The 17,833-nt window shown below is 29.7% G+C and overlaps 4 protein-coding genes across 4 annotated transcripts in view; 1 reads left to right on the top strand and 3 right to left on the bottom strand.

Annotated features, from left to right (window-relative positions):
* The window catches only part of LOC125817919 (inositol monophosphatase 3), a 57,513-nt gene that overhangs the window by 20,916 nt on the left and 18,764 nt on the right, over positions 1-17,833 (bottom strand). The gene's annotated exons all lie outside the window — the stretch shown is intronic.
* Positions 547-873, bottom strand: LOC125817856 (putative cysteine proteinase inhibitor 7). The gene has a single exon (XM_049497364.1). The coding sequence runs from the start codon at positions 871-873 to the stop codon at positions 547-549; it is 327 nt and encodes a 108-aa protein (XP_049353321.1).
* LOC125817921 (uncharacterized) lies at positions 4,534-5,012 on the top strand. The gene has a single exon (XM_049497426.1). The coding sequence runs from the start codon at positions 4,534-4,536 to the stop codon at positions 4,933-4,935; it is 402 nt and encodes a 133-aa protein (XP_049353383.1). The 3' UTR covers positions 4,936-5,012.
* LOC125817915 (tonoplast dicarboxylate transporter) lies at positions 5,419-9,587 on the bottom strand. Its single transcript, XM_049497419.1, has 6 exons — positions 9,123-9,587; positions 8,057-8,567; positions 7,216-7,259; positions 6,911-7,006; positions 6,064-6,577; positions 5,419-5,621 (listed from the first exon to the last, which is right to left on the bottom strand). Exons 1-6 carry the CDS (start codon positions 9,540-9,542, stop codon positions 5,551-5,553), a joined length of 1,656 nt encoding a protein of 551 aa, XP_049353376.1. The 5' UTR covers positions 9,543-9,587; the 3' UTR covers positions 5,419-5,550.

Here is a 17,833-nt window from a genome sequence, read left to right as displayed (position 1 = left end):
ACATATAGTTGGGCCTATGCTCATGGATTCTCAATTTTATGGGCTTAAAAATTTAGGGTAACTTATCAAATATCTACTAATTTAGGAGCTAATTATTTAAAATCGCGCTAGTTTGCAATATTATGGATCTTACCTGATTTTAGACTTCGATTGGCGCATCCGCATACGTCTAGATACATGTATCTTGGATACATGTCGGTCAAAATTAGGTGTAATTGATATAGATACATCATATACAAGTAGATTCACATGTATCTGACCCTCTCGTCTCTCTCTTATCTCACTCTCCTCTCTCCCTGTATCTGGTATTCTAAATACATGTATCTAGTGTGATTCACATGTATATGGAGATCTCGCTCACCTCCCTCCTATCTCACTCGCCTCTCTCCCTATTTTAGGGTATATGGTAGCAAAAATACAATTAATATAGACAAAAGAGTAAGTAACATAAAATGAAATGTTAAATTGGGTTTTTTCATTCAAAAATATTTTTTGATATAATAGGCACTTGTAAATGCTGATACACTTTAGGTTTTAAGCAAAAAATTAATCAAAGGAAATAAGTTTTCTAACATGGTCCTTAGAATTCTCAAAAACAATAATTTCATAAACATTTACTTCATCGAATTCCATGGCGACAATTGTCAAGTCATAAGTGGTGCCATTATTATCAACTTTAGTTCTTCCATCAGATAAACTCTGAAATTCCAATCCAATGTTTTCTGATTGCATATTTTCTGTATTTATTGCAAATTTTGCAATGTCCACCAATTTAGGATTGTTTATATCATTTATTGATATGGACTGCCAATCACCATGTAACTTTTGATCATCGGCAAAAACATGACAGAAGGTGAAAGCAACTAATACCATATTCAAAAAAAAAAAAATTGATCGAAACGCCATTTTTCTTTTAATAAGAATTTGATATTTGAGTACTTAACACTAATTTGTGAGGATGTTATTTATAGAGAATTTGGTTACAAGTATATGAAGAATTAGGTAGGTAAGATAATAGGTTATGTTTTTTCTATATGGTTGACTATAAATTACTTAACTAAAAATAGTCAAAGGAAAAATAATAATAATAATACATGTGATTTTGAAAGTAATTACAATTTTACTAATTAATGAAGATTTGCTACCAAACTAGTAAATATTTTTCTATTTTATTTGAATTGACATTATCACATATTTTTCGGAAAAATTACTTAAATACACAATTTATTTTACCATATTTTTAAAAATTTCCTATTATTTTAAAAAATTATAAATATCCCTACTCTCTTCTATATTCGGATACAACCTTACGCGATGTATCAATCGGATACATCACTTTACGCAATGTATCGGTCAGATACATCACTTTAGCGATGTTTCGGAACGTATGTGATGTATTACGTTGAGTGATGTATCCACAAATGAGACGCGATGTATCGAAACGTTGAAGGGTGTATCCGAAATCGAGACGCGATGTATTAGGATGTTTTGGGATGTACCCGGATTAGAGGTAATTAGACTATGATTTCTTCAGGGTTGGTAATACATTATATATCTAACTAAATAGTCTATGGAAAAAAAGAATTATTTTTAAAAATACATGTGATTTGGAAATAATTAATTAGGGAAGATTTGCTACAATGCTAATTGCTAATATTTTCTATTTCATTTGATATGATATTACCACATACATTAATTAATGTTTTCATATGTTTTTAACCATAAAAAGACATTAACACTACATGGAGAAAAAAAGAGAAGAAAATCCTCTCTTACCTTGAGTTTATGCCCCAATATTGTTTTAAAATAATAAATCTAAATAAAAAGAAAAAAAAATAAAGAATGATATTGTGATGATGATCTTAACTTCTTCTTTTTTTAACTTCTTCATTATCAATTTCATTAATTAATATAGTAAAGGCTCTCAAAAGGACTATAATGCTTGTAATTCATCAAAAGAATTATATTGGCAAATGAGTGTTGACACAAATACAAAACTCTTAATTAAATATTACAATTTGGATAATTTTCGTCTCATTTCAAAGTTGAACAAGACGATAAATTGGATTATTTTTCATTCAAAAATATAATATATTTTGATATAATAAGCACTTCTTCTAAAATGTTCATACACTTTAGGTTTTAAGCAAAAGAAATAAGTGTTCTAACCTTGTCCTTAGAATTCTCAAAAACAACTAAGTCATACGAATTTATTTGATTGAATGATATTGCAACAATTCTCAATTCATAAGTGGTGCCATCATTATCAACTTTATATATTCCATCCGATATACCCAGAAATGACAATCCAGAGTCTTTTGGTAGTTTTGTTTGTGTATTTACCGCAAATTTTGCAATCTCCACATATTTAGGATCTTTTAAATCATTTGTTGGTATGCATTGCCAATCACCATGTTGACACGAATCATCATAATCATCTGCATGACAGAAGGTGAAAGCAACTACTATCATCAAAAGAAAAAAATTGAATCGAAACGTCATATTATTGGAGTAGCTTAACACTAATTGGTGAGGATATTAATATTTATAGAGAATTTGGTTACAAGTATATAGGTTAATTACCTTAGAGATAATTAGGCTATGTTTGACTATAAATTACTTAACTAAAAATAGTCGAACGAAAAAAGAATTCGTTTCAAATAATACATGTGTGATTTGGAAGTAATTACGATTTCACTAATTAATGAAGATTTGCTACCATAATTTGAGTTGTTTATTTAAAAATATATTATTTAAATAATGATACTTCTAAATGCTCATACACTTAAAAGTCTTCTATGGCCAGCCAATCACCACTATGTGACGGTAACGGAGCTAGAATATTCAGTAACTTGTAATTTTTATTTGTTGTTAAAACATGACAGTAGGTGGAAGTAATTAACTATTATCATTTAAGAAATCACAAAAGTAGGAGAATCAAATTTTAAAAGCCATTTTTCTTTTCAGATGAATTTGATAAAGACTAATTTGGTGAGGGGATTGTTTATATGGAGATTTGAAAGCAAGTCTGATTAGAGGTAATTAGACTATGATTTCTATATGGTTGGCAATAAATTATATATGTAACTAAATAGTCTAGGAAAAAAAGAATTTATTTTAAATAATAAATGTGATTTGGAAATAATTAATTAGGGAGGATTTGCTACAATGCTAATTACTAATAAAAATTTTCTATTTGATTTGATATGATATTACCACATAAATTAGTTAATGTTATCATATTTTCTAACCATAGAAGGACAATAAGACTACATGGAAAAAATAAAAAGGAAATCTTCTTACCTTGAGTTTATGCCCAAATATTGTTTTAAAATAATAAATCTAAATAAAAAGGAAAAAAAAAATAAAGAATGATATTGTGATGATCTTCACTTTTTTTCAAGTCACATATTAAAAGATACTTGAACATAATTCAATATCTTCATTATCAATTTCATTAATTAATATAGTAAAGGCCCCTCAAAAGGACTATAATGCTTGTATACAACCACATGTTTTTCACCTAAAAAATATGGTTGTAGTTTTGAGCAAAATCAAAAGAATTAAATTGGCAAATGAGTGTTGACACAAATATAAAACTCTTAAAATATTGCAATTCCTATTGTTTTCGTCTTATTTCAAAGTTGAACAAGATGATAAATACTTTGACATGATTTGTAAAAGAAATGAGTTTTCTAATATTGTTTTTGGGGTCATCGAAAACAATTATTATACTATTTTACAACGACTTAAGATAATAGAATCTCTAAAAATTCTTATCATTTGAATTAATTACAAAAAATCCTCGTTTCCTTCTCTCTCTTAACATCCGGCTACATTACTTCACATATATCAAGATATTACAACTTTATTTGTGTACAATGTATTTGGTACAAATGTTATTGTTAATACATTACTCAATCATTTAAAACCTAAATCAGTATGAATATATGGTTTGTAGTTATGTATTTGATACATAACTCATATATATGATACATTACCTATGTATCGTTTGCTATATATCGGGTGAATGAACAATGTATCCGCGAGTTCTGAAAAATCCGGGATTATTATAATTTTAAAAACTTTCGATAAAAGATGTAATTAACACCCAAATTAGTGGGGTTTCTGTACTTTATACTTTTTTATTTATTTTGTGTGTGTTTTTACAAGAGAATATCTAATTGGGCCTATCTTAGAAGTCCTATAAAGCCCAAACATTTGAGATTTTATGAAAACCCAATTAGTTGCCTCAATAATGTTTATATTAGGCTAGTGAATATACACTCTAAAGAAATAAATCATTAAAACAGACAAACAGTATACAATTATGTTCACACTGGTCAACAAATATTAAATCACATTTTGAATATGAAACAAAAGTACAATCTCATTAATAAATAGAAACAAATCTAATTATACCTCTTAATTAAAGCAACCAATTTATCAATAAATAAATAAATCTAATTGTACCTCGAAATTTCCTATAAATAATACCCTCACCAATTAGTGTTAACCACTCCACTATCAAATATGGCTTTCAAACTAAATTCCCTCCTTTTTATTACTCTTTCGACGATAGCAATTGCTTCCACCTTCTGTCTTGCAACAAATGACGATCAAAAGTTCCCTAAACTACAAGGTATTTGGACGGACTTGGATCCAAATGATCCTAACGTTGTGGACGTTGCGAAATTCGCGGTGAAGGAGGCAACTAAGAGAGCTAAAGGTGAAAGAGTATTTACGTATGTGAATGTGAATAAAGCATCCGTTACTCATTTTGATGAATTTGATAATACTTATGATCTTCTTGTTGAGGCCACAGAAACAAAATCTGGTGTCACTAAGGAATATATGGCATTTGCTGAAGAAAGTTTGGATAAACAACATAAAGTCCATAAAAGATATCTATTGAGCTTTAATCCAACTTCTTAAAATTATCCTAAGTGTATGGTTTAGAAATCTATAATCTTCAATAAACATTTTATATTATCTATGTTATGTATGTGTGGTTGATTTTTTTTTTTTTTTTAATGATATACACAACAAAACATTGATTTATATTTTTAATGATATATATGGATGGATGGACAAAAACAATCTTATTCTATTTTAATGATTTATTTCTTTAGATTATATAAATATAAATAATTTGATATTTACTAGACTGATATGAACATATTGAGAAATCTAATTGGGCCTATTTCATGGAGTCCCAAATGTTTGGGCTTATAAATTATGAAGTATTTGAGGAAGAAAATGAGTTAAATTAATAATCAATAGTGTTATGAGCTCAAATCACAACAATTAAATATTTGAATTGCAAAACTTAAATACGAAATTACATTTCATATTTCATATCTTAAAATATAAATTGAAAAAAGCTTATACAATAGATACAACTCAACAATAAAAAGAAAATAGGAAAAGAAGACCACCAATTGCAAAAATAGCACAACATCAAGATAATTGTACAAATATTTTTACATTGTCGATGCATATAACTGGCCTTGTGTATCCCTCTATATTTCCATCTTTAACAGAATTAAACTAACCACACATATGCAAATAGTTTGTTGATACATTATTCACAGGTTTATCTGTTCCAAACACCATAGGTCCTGAAACCAAAAAAAAATAAAAAATGGTCACTTTTCACATATGATCACTAAATTTTATCCACTATAACGATAATTTGTTTACTAAAGTAACAAATATATACGTAATTATTTTTATCACTTTAAAATAACCTTAATGTTACTCTTTATACTTATAAAGTCCAAATCCTTAGAAAGCATGAGTCATTAGCTCGTGTTGACGTTGACTATGTCCCTAACGTTTATACTTAGTTAAAATATATATTAAAAAAAAAGGAGGGGGGGGGGGGGGACTAGTAAATGTGGATATTTAATGCTCCTTGTGTTTTACTTCATGTGACATATACCATTTAACTCGATAAATAGTTTAAGAAGTAAAGAAAAAAAAACGTTTGAAACATTTATATGTGATTATAAAAGTTAAATAAATCGAAATGAAAACTAAGAAATTTGAAAGAAACTTTACCAAGGGTAGGCATCAAGAAGGATAGAGCAACAATCCCAGCAATTTTCAATGGAAGTCCAGTTTTAATCATGTCGTTGATCTCAATATGTCCAGTAGTAAACCCTACAACATTTGAGGGTGTAGAGGTGGGAAGCAAAAAAGCAAATTGTGAACCAATTGCCCCCGGGATCATGAGTAAGAGGGGATGAATGTGCATAGTCTTCGCGATCTCAATGAGCAATGGGACAATAATGGTTGTGGTGGCATTGTTAGACGTGATGAACTCGGTTAGGGTCCCACTTATTAAACATACAGCTGGCGCGATGGCTAAGTAAGGCGCGTTTTCCAAGAAATTTAGGGCTCTTGAGAGTACCTCAGCTAGACCACTTGACCTAAATCCATCAGCTATTGCAAAGCCTGCCCCTAATAGAAGAATTATGTTCCATGGCAATTTCTTGCATTTGTTCCAATCCATTAATTTCTCCCCTGGTTGCTTCTTGTTTGGAATTATGAATAATAAGGTTGCCATCATCACCTAAAAAATTAAAAATTAAGATCAAACATCATCAACGACATATTCACCAGACACGTTTAAGATTAAAAGATTGAACGACATCTTAGTACATTTTATATATCTTTTAGTTTAAGATCACACAACTCAAAAGTCTTTTTTTACTTTCTTAAACTTTGTGTCAAATCAAATTAGACAAATAAAAAAAGTAATAAGTAATGATGTAGCTTATATCAACTGATAATACAATAAAATTTACTCATTAGGGTAAAATAACTTGTTTTAATTTTTCTTTCTTTCTCATTCGAACGATTTGATTAAATTTGAATTCGCACGTGACAGGTCGGTAGTACTTACACTAACAGTTCCATCACCAGCACGTCCACCAAAGAGGGATCCCCATCCAGGAATATCTTCAGTAATACTTCTTGTCATCCACAACATTATTAAAATCTGTAATAATTAATTAATAATATTAGTTTAATTAAACATTTAATCACAATTCATTATATAATATAATAAAGGGCAGTTCGGAGCATAACAGTGGCACTCTGAGAAGTATAACATAGACCATCTATCCTAATACAATTATTAATAATGATTTTTATGACTCAAAATAATTTTACAGTTACTCCAAAGCTCTCGTTATCTTATTGACTCACCGAAAATACCGTCAAGATCATCTTTTCAGCAAAAGTCATGGGACCTACACATCACAAAAGTGGGGCCAAAAACATTAGAAGTTGTTTAAAATAATTGCAAAAAAAGACTAATTTAATATCCATCAACATATATTATGGCTACAAGTGTAATGAAAAATGTGTGGTCAATGGAGAATATAATATGGTAGCTAGCCACAAACTTCAATTAATTGGAACACTTGTTGATTTGCAATTCCTTGTGGGAATCAAATACCTTTGATCTCTATGGTAGATATCAAAAAAGAATAAACAATACTCTAAAAAAGAGCAAAAAAGAATACAACTTTCAATATGATAAGTAAAATAAAACCGTATCAAAGTCTTAACATTTAAATAAAAAAACACTCTCAAAATTGACCACAAAATAATGGGATATAAGTTAAGGATAATGGAAAAAGACATCTAACCATCAATTCTATTTTTGTAACAAAACAAAGTGATTGCGTAACTAATAACTTCTCTTATTTTTATTTTATATCATTAATTCCACTTCTATGAACAATTATCAATACATGATTTAACCACCTTCCGAAAGTCTTATGATCACACAAGTAGTATAACATCAATATGTGTAAGACCATAGATACTAAAATTACTCCTTTTTGAACTTCATGCTGAGACGTCAAGTCCCATCACATATATGAATTAAAATTAAGAGACGTTATCTTCTTAAGTAATCTTATAACAAAAAAATACTTTTTAAAAATCCACACTAGTACTCAAAAATGAATTTTCGATAGAAGTTAAACTCTTAATAATTAGTTACTCCACGAAATAATTATGGTTTTAGAAGAAGTGATACCTAACAAATCAAGCTCCCTCTTCAAATGAGTTTTGTCCAAATAAGCAGAAAGTGCTCTACTTGATCCCTTCCTACAATAAAATAGGCAAAGAATAGCCCACAATGCCAAAAATATCACCAAAGCCAAAGGGAAAGCAAAAGATGACCAAGTGCTAAAACTTATAGCCTTTTCTTGAGGAAAATAACTCTTCCACATTCCAATCAATATCAAGTTGACACCTGTCCCGGTCAACGTACTCATTCCACCAATCGACGCGGAGTATATCACCCCTAAAACAACCGCTTTGCAAAAATTAGTGACCAAGTCATCGTCAAAATTATTATTCTCTTGATTCCGATGGCCACTATTGGTGCGAGACGGCAGTCGCTGCAAGATTCCAGTGGCAACCGGCATCATCATTACTGTGGCTGCACAATTGTGCAGCCACATGCTAACGAAGAACGTGGTGGCGCAGATCCCGAGGAGGAGGAGTGGTGGATTTAGTGGGTCCCCACAGAATAATAGTGTTATCTGCATAATTCATATGGCCCATTGCACGTCAAATTTTGTTTTAAAACAATAATTCAACTACTTACTAAAGAAAAAAGTATATATTGTGGACACGTAAGATAAAACTATTGCGGACACGTAAGATATATATCTCTATTATAGAAGTTTTAAATTTCAAAGTAAAGAGTATCACAAAAATTTCACCCCCACCCCACAAATCTCTCCAATCAAAAGAATTAACAGTATTCTCATTTATTCTTTGATGTGATTCAAATCTGTTAATAGACGCTCAACTATTCGAACAATAAATAAAGTTTTAGTGACATTTGAAACTCTATAATTATAAATTATAACTATTTTTCAAAAACAAGAAGTTCTAGTTCTCTCCAAATTAAAGCAAAACTTGGACATGGACCTTAAGAGAAGTTCTACACTGTTCTTCTCCTTATCCTAAAACTGACATACAACGATGTATATAACTTAAACTCTACCATTAACAGAAGTAATATTGTACTTTTTGAGTAATCGGACTATAAAATCTCAAAAAATAAGATAAAAGAAACTAGAATTACTCACGTTCAAGGCCAATCTTCTATGGATATTATAATGTTCAACAGCAAGTGCAAGTATAAAACTTCCAAGTACAAGTGCAATAACATCATCCATGTACGACTGAGCAACCTCGTCGGACGACGAAATTCCGAACAACGGGAAGAGGAACAACGGTGTCATGGAAGTTACCGGCATCGGCACCGCCTCCGATAACCACCACGTAAAGATCCATACAAGAACTCCCAACATATTTGCACTTGTTGATGGAGCATTTTCCATTTTGACAAATAAGCAAATAAATATACATAGTAAAGGTCCTAAAATTGTGAATAAATTCTTTAGTGTGAAAATTGATTGAATAAATGAATTCATACTTTGTGACCTATGAATTGGAAGGAGTGGTGTTTTTTGGTCATTATTATTTGTCTCATGATCTCCATTCATTTTGGAAAAATAGAAAATTGGAGAGAGAAGATAAAATTGTTTTGAGATGAAAATGTTAATAAAGTAATACCATGTATATATAGTTGTAAATGTGTTGTCTTTTCATGTTGGAATAAAAAAAGAAAAAAGAAGTAGGGTTGTTGTAGTGTATGGTATGTGGAATTAATAATTGAGATACGTGTGAATATTGATCCTGATTTATTAAAAAGATTCTTTTTTTTATTATTATTTTAAAAGAGTTGAATTCTTAAAAAAATCAAGAACCATACTTGTACAACAACTAAATTATGATATTCTTTTTAATGATTTTTCTCTTGATATCATCTTTCCTAATTTAGTGTGTATATCGTTAAAGCTGTGGGAAATAATTTAATATAACTTACATAAATCCCATAGTATAAGATCTAAAATACATCTTACTCCTACTCTTTTCTAATTTACAAAATCCCTTAAAGAATCATCCATTCGAATACATCACCCATTACTAACCTAGTCAGTTGCACTTAATATGGAACCTAAATGTAAAATTAATTCTAATCCCCAAAATCACGCTACAGATTGTTATCAATCTATTCAAACTGTAACAACTTCAAAGAATTGAAAATTCAAACTTTCATCTCCTTCATTTATGTTAATTTGATGCCATCATTATCAAATGGTTCAATTATACCATTTGTCCTGGTGTTCTGTTACTGATTTGACCGTTTCTTTTTATTGTTAGTTCAAACTCAGTTTGATGTAATTTTTTATATGAATATTTTTAAGATCATCAAGTTTTCTTGAATGAATTCTACTCCTTTAGTACATTTCAATGGTTTAATCAATCCTTATAGGCCTTTCCATCTCATTTTTTTTTGTTTTTTCTTCTTCAATATTCTTATTTTCTCCCTGACTTGTGCTTAATATTTTCGAATCAAAGATACATATATATGATATATAATCCAAAGATGGAAAGAAGGGACAGAGAATTTCAAGGAGAAAGAGAAGCAAATGAGATAGAGAGAGAAAATGAATACAACAATTTGAGAGATTGAGAGAGGTAGAGTTAGAATTTGAAGTGAATAATATAAGAGAAAAAATGAAAAAAATAACATTTGATCAATTTTAAGAAAAGATAAAAGGAATTGGAGAAAAAATTAATAATTGCTTATAGCATAGAAATACTACTTGAAGTCGTTACATAAATATATAACTTAAAATTCTATATCAATCTCTATTTATGGTATAAAGTGCAAATATCTGTTAATACCGACTACACGACTTAAATCTATAACTTATATATCAATTTTTCTTTTTACTATTGCCACATATATACTCATTCTAATGAAGCAATAATTATCCATTCCGTAGAATTGGTGATCCACCATGTCACTTGAGAACTATTTGATCGATGAGATAAAAAATAATAGTTTTGAAATTGAGGATTTTAAAAAAAATTACATGAAGTTTTTATCGACACGTAGTTAAGTTACCATTGACACGTAAGATCAATGTTTTATATGTCCAATTTAGGAACTTTCCTATTTTAACTTTTTCTATTATACTCTCCATCAAGCAATTTCTTATTCTTAGTACAATTATGCATGTATAAATATTATGGGGTAGATCTTGGGACCCACAACAAGCATGGTAGGATTTCATTGTGCCACGTCATAGGTGGACACTTGACATGTCATGTTGTATTTTGGAGAATCAAGTTTGGACACCTCATGACATGAGTTGGACAATAACAAGTGGAGCTGCCTCTTGTCCATAAGCGATAGGAGAAAGAGAAACGAGGGAAGAGATTATAAAATGAAAATAGCGTAAATATTCAATTCAGTTATTAAGATTCTCGATTATAGTCAAATCAATGTCAAATTCTCTAAATTAAATGTTACTAATAAGTCACATCTACTCTTACATTATTGAGCAATGGAATAATATCTAAAAGAAAATGATAAATAATTCATAAAAAAATTATGCAATATTAGTAAGGAGAAGGTTGAAGGTCGACTATGAGGGAGCTAGGTCCGGGCTCAAAATTATATTGTATATAAAAATTTAATTATTTTTCTAAAATATATATAATTTATATTAGATTTAATTTTTCCATAGTGAAAATTTCAGCTATGTGACTCATTAGTCGATAATGGACTCAAGCTAATATATATATATATATATTGATAAGGAACACTTTTCTCTGTCATTAATCTTATTTGGTGTGAATTTGAATTAGTTATGATAGGTATCCGAAGTCGATAATTTTGCAAACGTATTCAAAACTCGTTAATTGGTGATCCATTATTAATTAATAGCATGATTAAGGTTAAGTAATTTGACAGGTATGATTCATACAAGTGGCCACTTCTCATACATAAATGGATATCCACAAACCAAAGGCCAAGTTGAAAGTCATTTTCACAATTAATATTAGTAATTAAAAAAATTGGAATATTCAACTGTAAAACCAATGATATAGTTTCAAGTCTAGACAAAGGAAAGATGTTAGCAATTAACAAGTAATTGATAGTCATCCTAAAATTAGTTTAATTAATTATAATAAATCCATTTGAATATAATGCAAAACTTGTTATCCATCCGACTCATCATAGTTATCATTAGTAAGTTTGAAATTATATTTATTTAATGGTTATCGTCTTGTTTGTTATTGATATTTGTTTTTTCTCTATTATATTTTTTTTTTCATATTTTTTGATTTATTTTATTTAAATTAAGGGTCTTTCAATAATAATTTTACTATCGTGAAGTACGGTAAAATTGCTTGTGTATATTCCATCATTCCTTGACTATATATAAAACATATTGTTGTTATATTATTTTAATTGCAGATATAATACATATTGTTATAGATAATATATATTGTTGTTGGCTAACAAATATTTTTCAAGAAAAAATCATTTTCTAAAATAACCTGAAACTAATTATTGTAAAGATTCTTTTTCTAATCGTGGATGCCATAAGTTTTGAATATCAATATGGGTTTGGTGCAATGATAATCACTTTGATATTATATTTTCATGAAAAGGCATTGTATTTGTGAAGATGGACCATCAAGTAATTCAAACCATGTATCATACAATGTTGTGGGTCTATTATTTACATTTGAGAGAAAATTTGTGGACCAATTAATAAGACTTCCAAATAGAACTAAGGGTTTATGGTCCAATTTGAATTGTTTTTTTCTCTAAAATATAATCGGAACAAATTAGTTGATTTTTTAAATATCATAATCAAATTAAATTGATGAAGTCGATTTTTCGTCGTTTCAATTTTTATTGCTTTATTCAGATAACTTTTAGATAAATATTTATATAGTCAATTTGATTATTTTGTTTCGATTGTTTTATGCTTGATACCAAAATCAAGTCAAATTTATCTATGTTTAAAATTAAAAATTAAAATCAAACAAATCAAATGTATCGAGTTTTTTTTCCTTCAATATAATTCTATTTTCAATTTGATTTGATTTAATTTTCCATTTTTTTCGTAAATACCATACCTCAAACGTATATAAAACAAAAAAACTCCAATCTAATCCATTCATGCACCATTAAGGTCAAATAGGTCCTCTAGTTTTCTTAAATTGACCTTATCTTAAATATGACCACAAATAACGTCACATAACTCATAACCACATGAATGTTGTGGAGAAAGGGTCAATTATGAATGTTTCCATTTTCCTTTTTCCCCTTCCAAAATCATGAAATTTGCCTCCAAAATGACCTTTCAAGCCACCTCGAGCTATCCACTCTAACCTGTCTTTGCTTAACAACATTGCACTAATCAACAATGATAAACTCAGAATTTTTATATTGTAAGTGGTTCAAACTTTTAGTTTGTTAGATTGGATGCTTAGTAATTACCTTTGTATGGTATTACTAGTTTCAACACAAAAATACAATGTTCAAATAAAATACAAAAAAAGGCACACATGTGACATAGTATGTGAAGCAAGTCGAACTTTAATTTCATAAATTTATGAATGTGTTTGATATGGAGGAAAAGATCTATTTCATATTCGGTTGGTCAGAAATTTTGGAAAATATTTTTTCCAAAGAAACTAAGGAGTCGTTTTGTGGGATGTATAAGGTATAATAATTTCGAAATAAAATGTAGGATTATTTTTATTTTGCATTTGGTTGGAGGTATTAAGTAGTCCTTGGATTATTTATCTCACCATTTATACCATAGTGATGGTGGGATAAGTTATCTCATATACATAGTGAGATCACTTTTTCATGGATAATTTATCCCGAGATAAGTTGTTCCCAATCAAACAATTCCTAAGTTCCTTAAAATTGAGGAAGACTACTTTTGTAGTGGAAGTAGGGAAAACACTTCATTTTCACTACACCTAGTAAGCCCCATCACCACCAACCTGCACGTTGTTCTGGTTTCGAAATTAGAATACTCTCTCCTTCCTAATATCCAAATGAGAGCAGATCCTACCCCTACTTCCACCTACAATAGCATTTGTTTAGATTATATACAAAACATTTTACGATACCTATTTTTGCATACATACAGAACATAAAAATAAATAAATAAGAAATCTACTTATTTTCCTTCGTACTGAACGCACCTTTACGTCAATTTGATGCAAGCTTCACTCATTAAAAAATTCAAAACACCCCATTCAAATTTGACCAATTTTCACATATAGCAAACATAAAAATCATATTCGTATGTTATAACTATAGTTTGCATAATTGCGCTCCATAACAAATTTTATGTTTGCTATGGAGCTTTTGATTTGTATAATTCGCTACAAACATCCAATTTTATACAAATTGTTCAGTTTTGTAAATTTATTTATACATTGTAATTTGTATAATAAGATCTGTATTTATATATTATAAGTGTATAAGATAAAAATATATGTATTTGTATTTGTATATACACTTTTCTCTCGGTTTATACAAACACAAACGCATTTTATATATATTATACCGAAATGTATAAAATGACTAATTGTATACCGAATATGGCTAATTGTATACCGAATCAGATGGCAAAAAAAGGGGATGTTTGCTGCGAATTACAATTAAAATAAAATATGGCTATAACATTTTGAATTAATAGTTTGTTATTTCATACAATTTTTCCTTCAAATTTTAACCCAGCCCATAAGAGTTATATGGTTAACGGCCCACTAGAGTTGTCCTATTGACAAAGCCCAAATAGTTCCATTGCAACAATCCATACCATCAAATATCAATCTCTTAACGGCCTACTTCAACCAAAATGTATAAATTTTAGGAATCACATAGTTTTAATATGAAATTACAATATATCCCTATTTAATTTGTAATTATATTAATTCTTGAAAAAGTAAAACAAACCGGATACATAATATGTAGCTTGGGTACATTAAAAACTAGCTCGGATACATTAAAAACTAGCTCGGATACATTATAAAATAAACCGGATATATAATATGTAGCTCAGATACATTAAAAACTAGTTCGGATACATTAAAAACTAGCTCGGATACATTATAAAATTAAGGAATTTTAGAGGTTTTTAGAAATAGAATGGAATATTAGAAATAAGGGAAACATAAGACGTGTATTTCAATAATTTTTCCCAAAAAAAACCAACAAAAGAAATTTTGCACCAAAAAATGATTTTTTTTTCTTTCATTAAAACTACTATTCTTGCAAATTTGAATAATTATATATAGTATTGATTGATATCATCATTTTCCTTAATGGTCCTAGCGTCATTCGAATTCACGACCTTTGGCTCATAACACCAACAAAATACCCAAAGTTTAATCATACTTTTAATTATATATAACATTGATTAATATAATCATTTTCTTCAGTGGTCCTAATGAGGCTCAATTCCACAACCTTTTCCAATGAACTTGCCACCTATGGGGATCGAACCTACAAAAATGTGGTTAAAAGTCACACGCTCTATCACACACTCTATCACATCATACAAACATGTTTGTAACGGTCTGATTCAGTCGTTATGAGTAGGCCAATGGTGAAAGGAATCCAGTGAAAAGTTTTCGGATAGTGACTTAAATCTTTTAGGCTAGGCTAGTGTCAGAGGGAATTTGGGTGAGGTGAGGTATAGGGACATCCGAGAATGAGTGGGGTGATACATGTAGGCTTGTATTATATTTTCTAGTAGTCATACATTAAGGAACCCATATGACTTCACATAATCTAATTCTGGTGAGTAAAACTCTCGAAATCAATTTTGGTGTGAAGGGGATAGTTCGGGAGATCAGGGGAAGGAGGTATGTTGTGAAAAATGGGATTTTCAGGGATTTTCTAGTCTACGAAGTTTGTGTAATCTGCTATAGTGGCAGGTTTCCGCTAGAGAGGCCATGTGCAATAACGGGGTTAATGCCACTATAGCGGGGTAAGTAGGGATTTTATGCAGAAAAATTTTCATAACCTCTTATTTTTTGCATTATTGTTCTTGGAATCGAGAGAGGCAAATTAGGGCAGTTCATACTTGATTTTCCATGGAATTCATTGATAACAATAAGTTCGTTACTCTCCAATTTTGCAAATTGATTCTTAAGTTTTAGAATCTAGGATACCACTCTTAGGGGAGGTCCTTGACTTGAATTAATGGTGAAAAAGCCTAGTTTAGGTAGAATGATCATGAACTGGCTTGAGGGTTAGGGATTTGGTTATAATTTGAATATAATTAGGTCATTTTGATGGATTATTGTATGTATTGTTTGTTTTAGATCAAGAACAAGTCAAGACATTTCAAAAAGGGAAAGCTCGAGTTCTTTAAAGTTTCCAAGAGGCTTAATGCAAGGAAGGTGATGATTGTATGCCTTTAGTTTATGTGTGTGTGTATGTCTACTGCATTATACCATCACTTATATTATACATGTTTTGGGAAGACATAATGATATATGTGAAATGACATCATGGTGATAATCTCATGCATTGAATTTATTTAAGTTACTTGTGGTTTACAAGTGTTATTGTTCATTGTGATTGTGTTTGTGCATGATTGTTTGTGATTGTTGATTGACTCGAGTGCCACTCTGGTACATGAATACTAGTTGTTGGCTTGGATACCACACCTAGTATGATTACTAACTCTGGTTGGCTCGGGTACTACACCGATACACTAATAGTTAGTGTGTGGGTTCCATGAGAGGATCAAATATGTGTATTGTGGTTTCATGAGAGGATAAAGTATTTATAATTGTGATCATGTGGGACATGCATCCAGGTGTAGGTTGATTTTATGATATTGTGCCTGAGAGTCTATGTATCGATGGTTATGGTTATGTATGTTGTATTGTTCTTACTATATGGTGGTTAATTATTTATATTCATAGTTTGGATGGGCCATGTAATCTTACCAATACATTGTGGTAGTGTACTGATATTGCACCTCATTTGTTCCTGTTGAGTACAAGACATTTTCCAGCAGCTAATACATGACCTCAATTAAGGGACGCTTGACTTCAAATTCAAGGGTGAGTTACTCTTTTAGACTATCATGGTTACCTCTACATTTTCTTGTCAATCGTTTCAGACAAAGACAGTTGACTATTTCATATGTCCTAAGTTTTCGGGGAGGCATCCCCACTCTTGACTTATTTAGAGTTTTGGTATTACAACTTTCTGTTCTTAGGGGTTTATTTTCGCATAAATATTCTGACTATTGATTGAGTTTATGGGGACTCCATTCTTGATTGTTTGAATCTGTTTTCTTATTAATTTTTTTCATGACTCAATTTTCTAAGGATGTATTGGGCTACGATTTGGGATAGTAGTTAGTTCTCCCACAAGGTGATTTATTGTGGGTTTCACTCATGACAGTTTGAATCGTGATAATGTCATTGAACTACAATAATGTAAAAAATTAATACATATAAAAAAAATGCGGAAAGTTCTAGAATCCAAAAGATTTCATTAAACTAAAAGTTGTACTAGATCGCATTACCTTTCAAAAATAACAAATCTAATGAGGTTTTTTTTTTGAAAGGAGTGTGTACACTAGATCGGATTGTAGTCGTAGAAAAAAAAGGAAAATTTAAATCAAACTAGATCCTATTAAAATATTGAAAAAAGATTAAATGCCATACCAAATCGCATAATTTTTTTATAATATATTGAATTATAATACAAAAAATATATTTTTTTAAATACAGAAAATGTCAAAATATATATAAATAATCATATTACAATGGCGAAAAAAGTTTTAAAAAATTTCAAAAAAGTCAAAAAAGATATAAATGTTCTCATTCAAATAGGAAAAATAATTTTTAAAAATTCAGTAAAAATCACAAAAGATAT

This window comes from Solanum verrucosum, unplaced genomic scaffold (genome assembly GCF_900185275.1).
Source record: "Solanum verrucosum unplaced genomic scaffold, falcon-dt-bn FXZP01000254.1, whole genome shotgun sequence".
In the NCBI taxonomy this organism is placed as follows: Eukaryota; Viridiplantae; Streptophyta; class Magnoliopsida; order Solanales; family Solanaceae; genus Solanum; species Solanum verrucosum.
The sequence above is the reverse complement of the archived record's forward strand: the minus strand, read 5'-3'. Positions and strand labels throughout refer to the sequence as shown.

Coding starts and splice junctions, on each gene's coding strand:
- LOC125817915 (XM_049497419.1), bottom strand. CDS start 9,542: ATGAATGGAGATCATGAGACAAATAATAATGACCAAAAAACACCACTC. Junction 7,007..7,215: donor TGATCTTGACGGTATTTTCG/GTGAGTCAATAA, acceptor TAATTATTACAG/ATTTTAATAATGTTGTGGAT. Junction 5,622..6,063: donor CTTCTTGATGCCTACCCTTG/GTAAAGTTTCTT, acceptor TTTTGGTTTCAG/GACCTATGGTGTTTGGAACA.
- LOC125817856 (XM_049497364.1), bottom strand. CDS start 873: ATGGTATTAGTTGCTTTCACCTTCTGTCATGTTTTTGCCGATGATCAA.
- LOC125817921 (XM_049497426.1), top strand. CDS start 4,534: ATGGCTTTCAAACTAAATTCCCTCCTTTTTATTACTCTTTCGACGATA.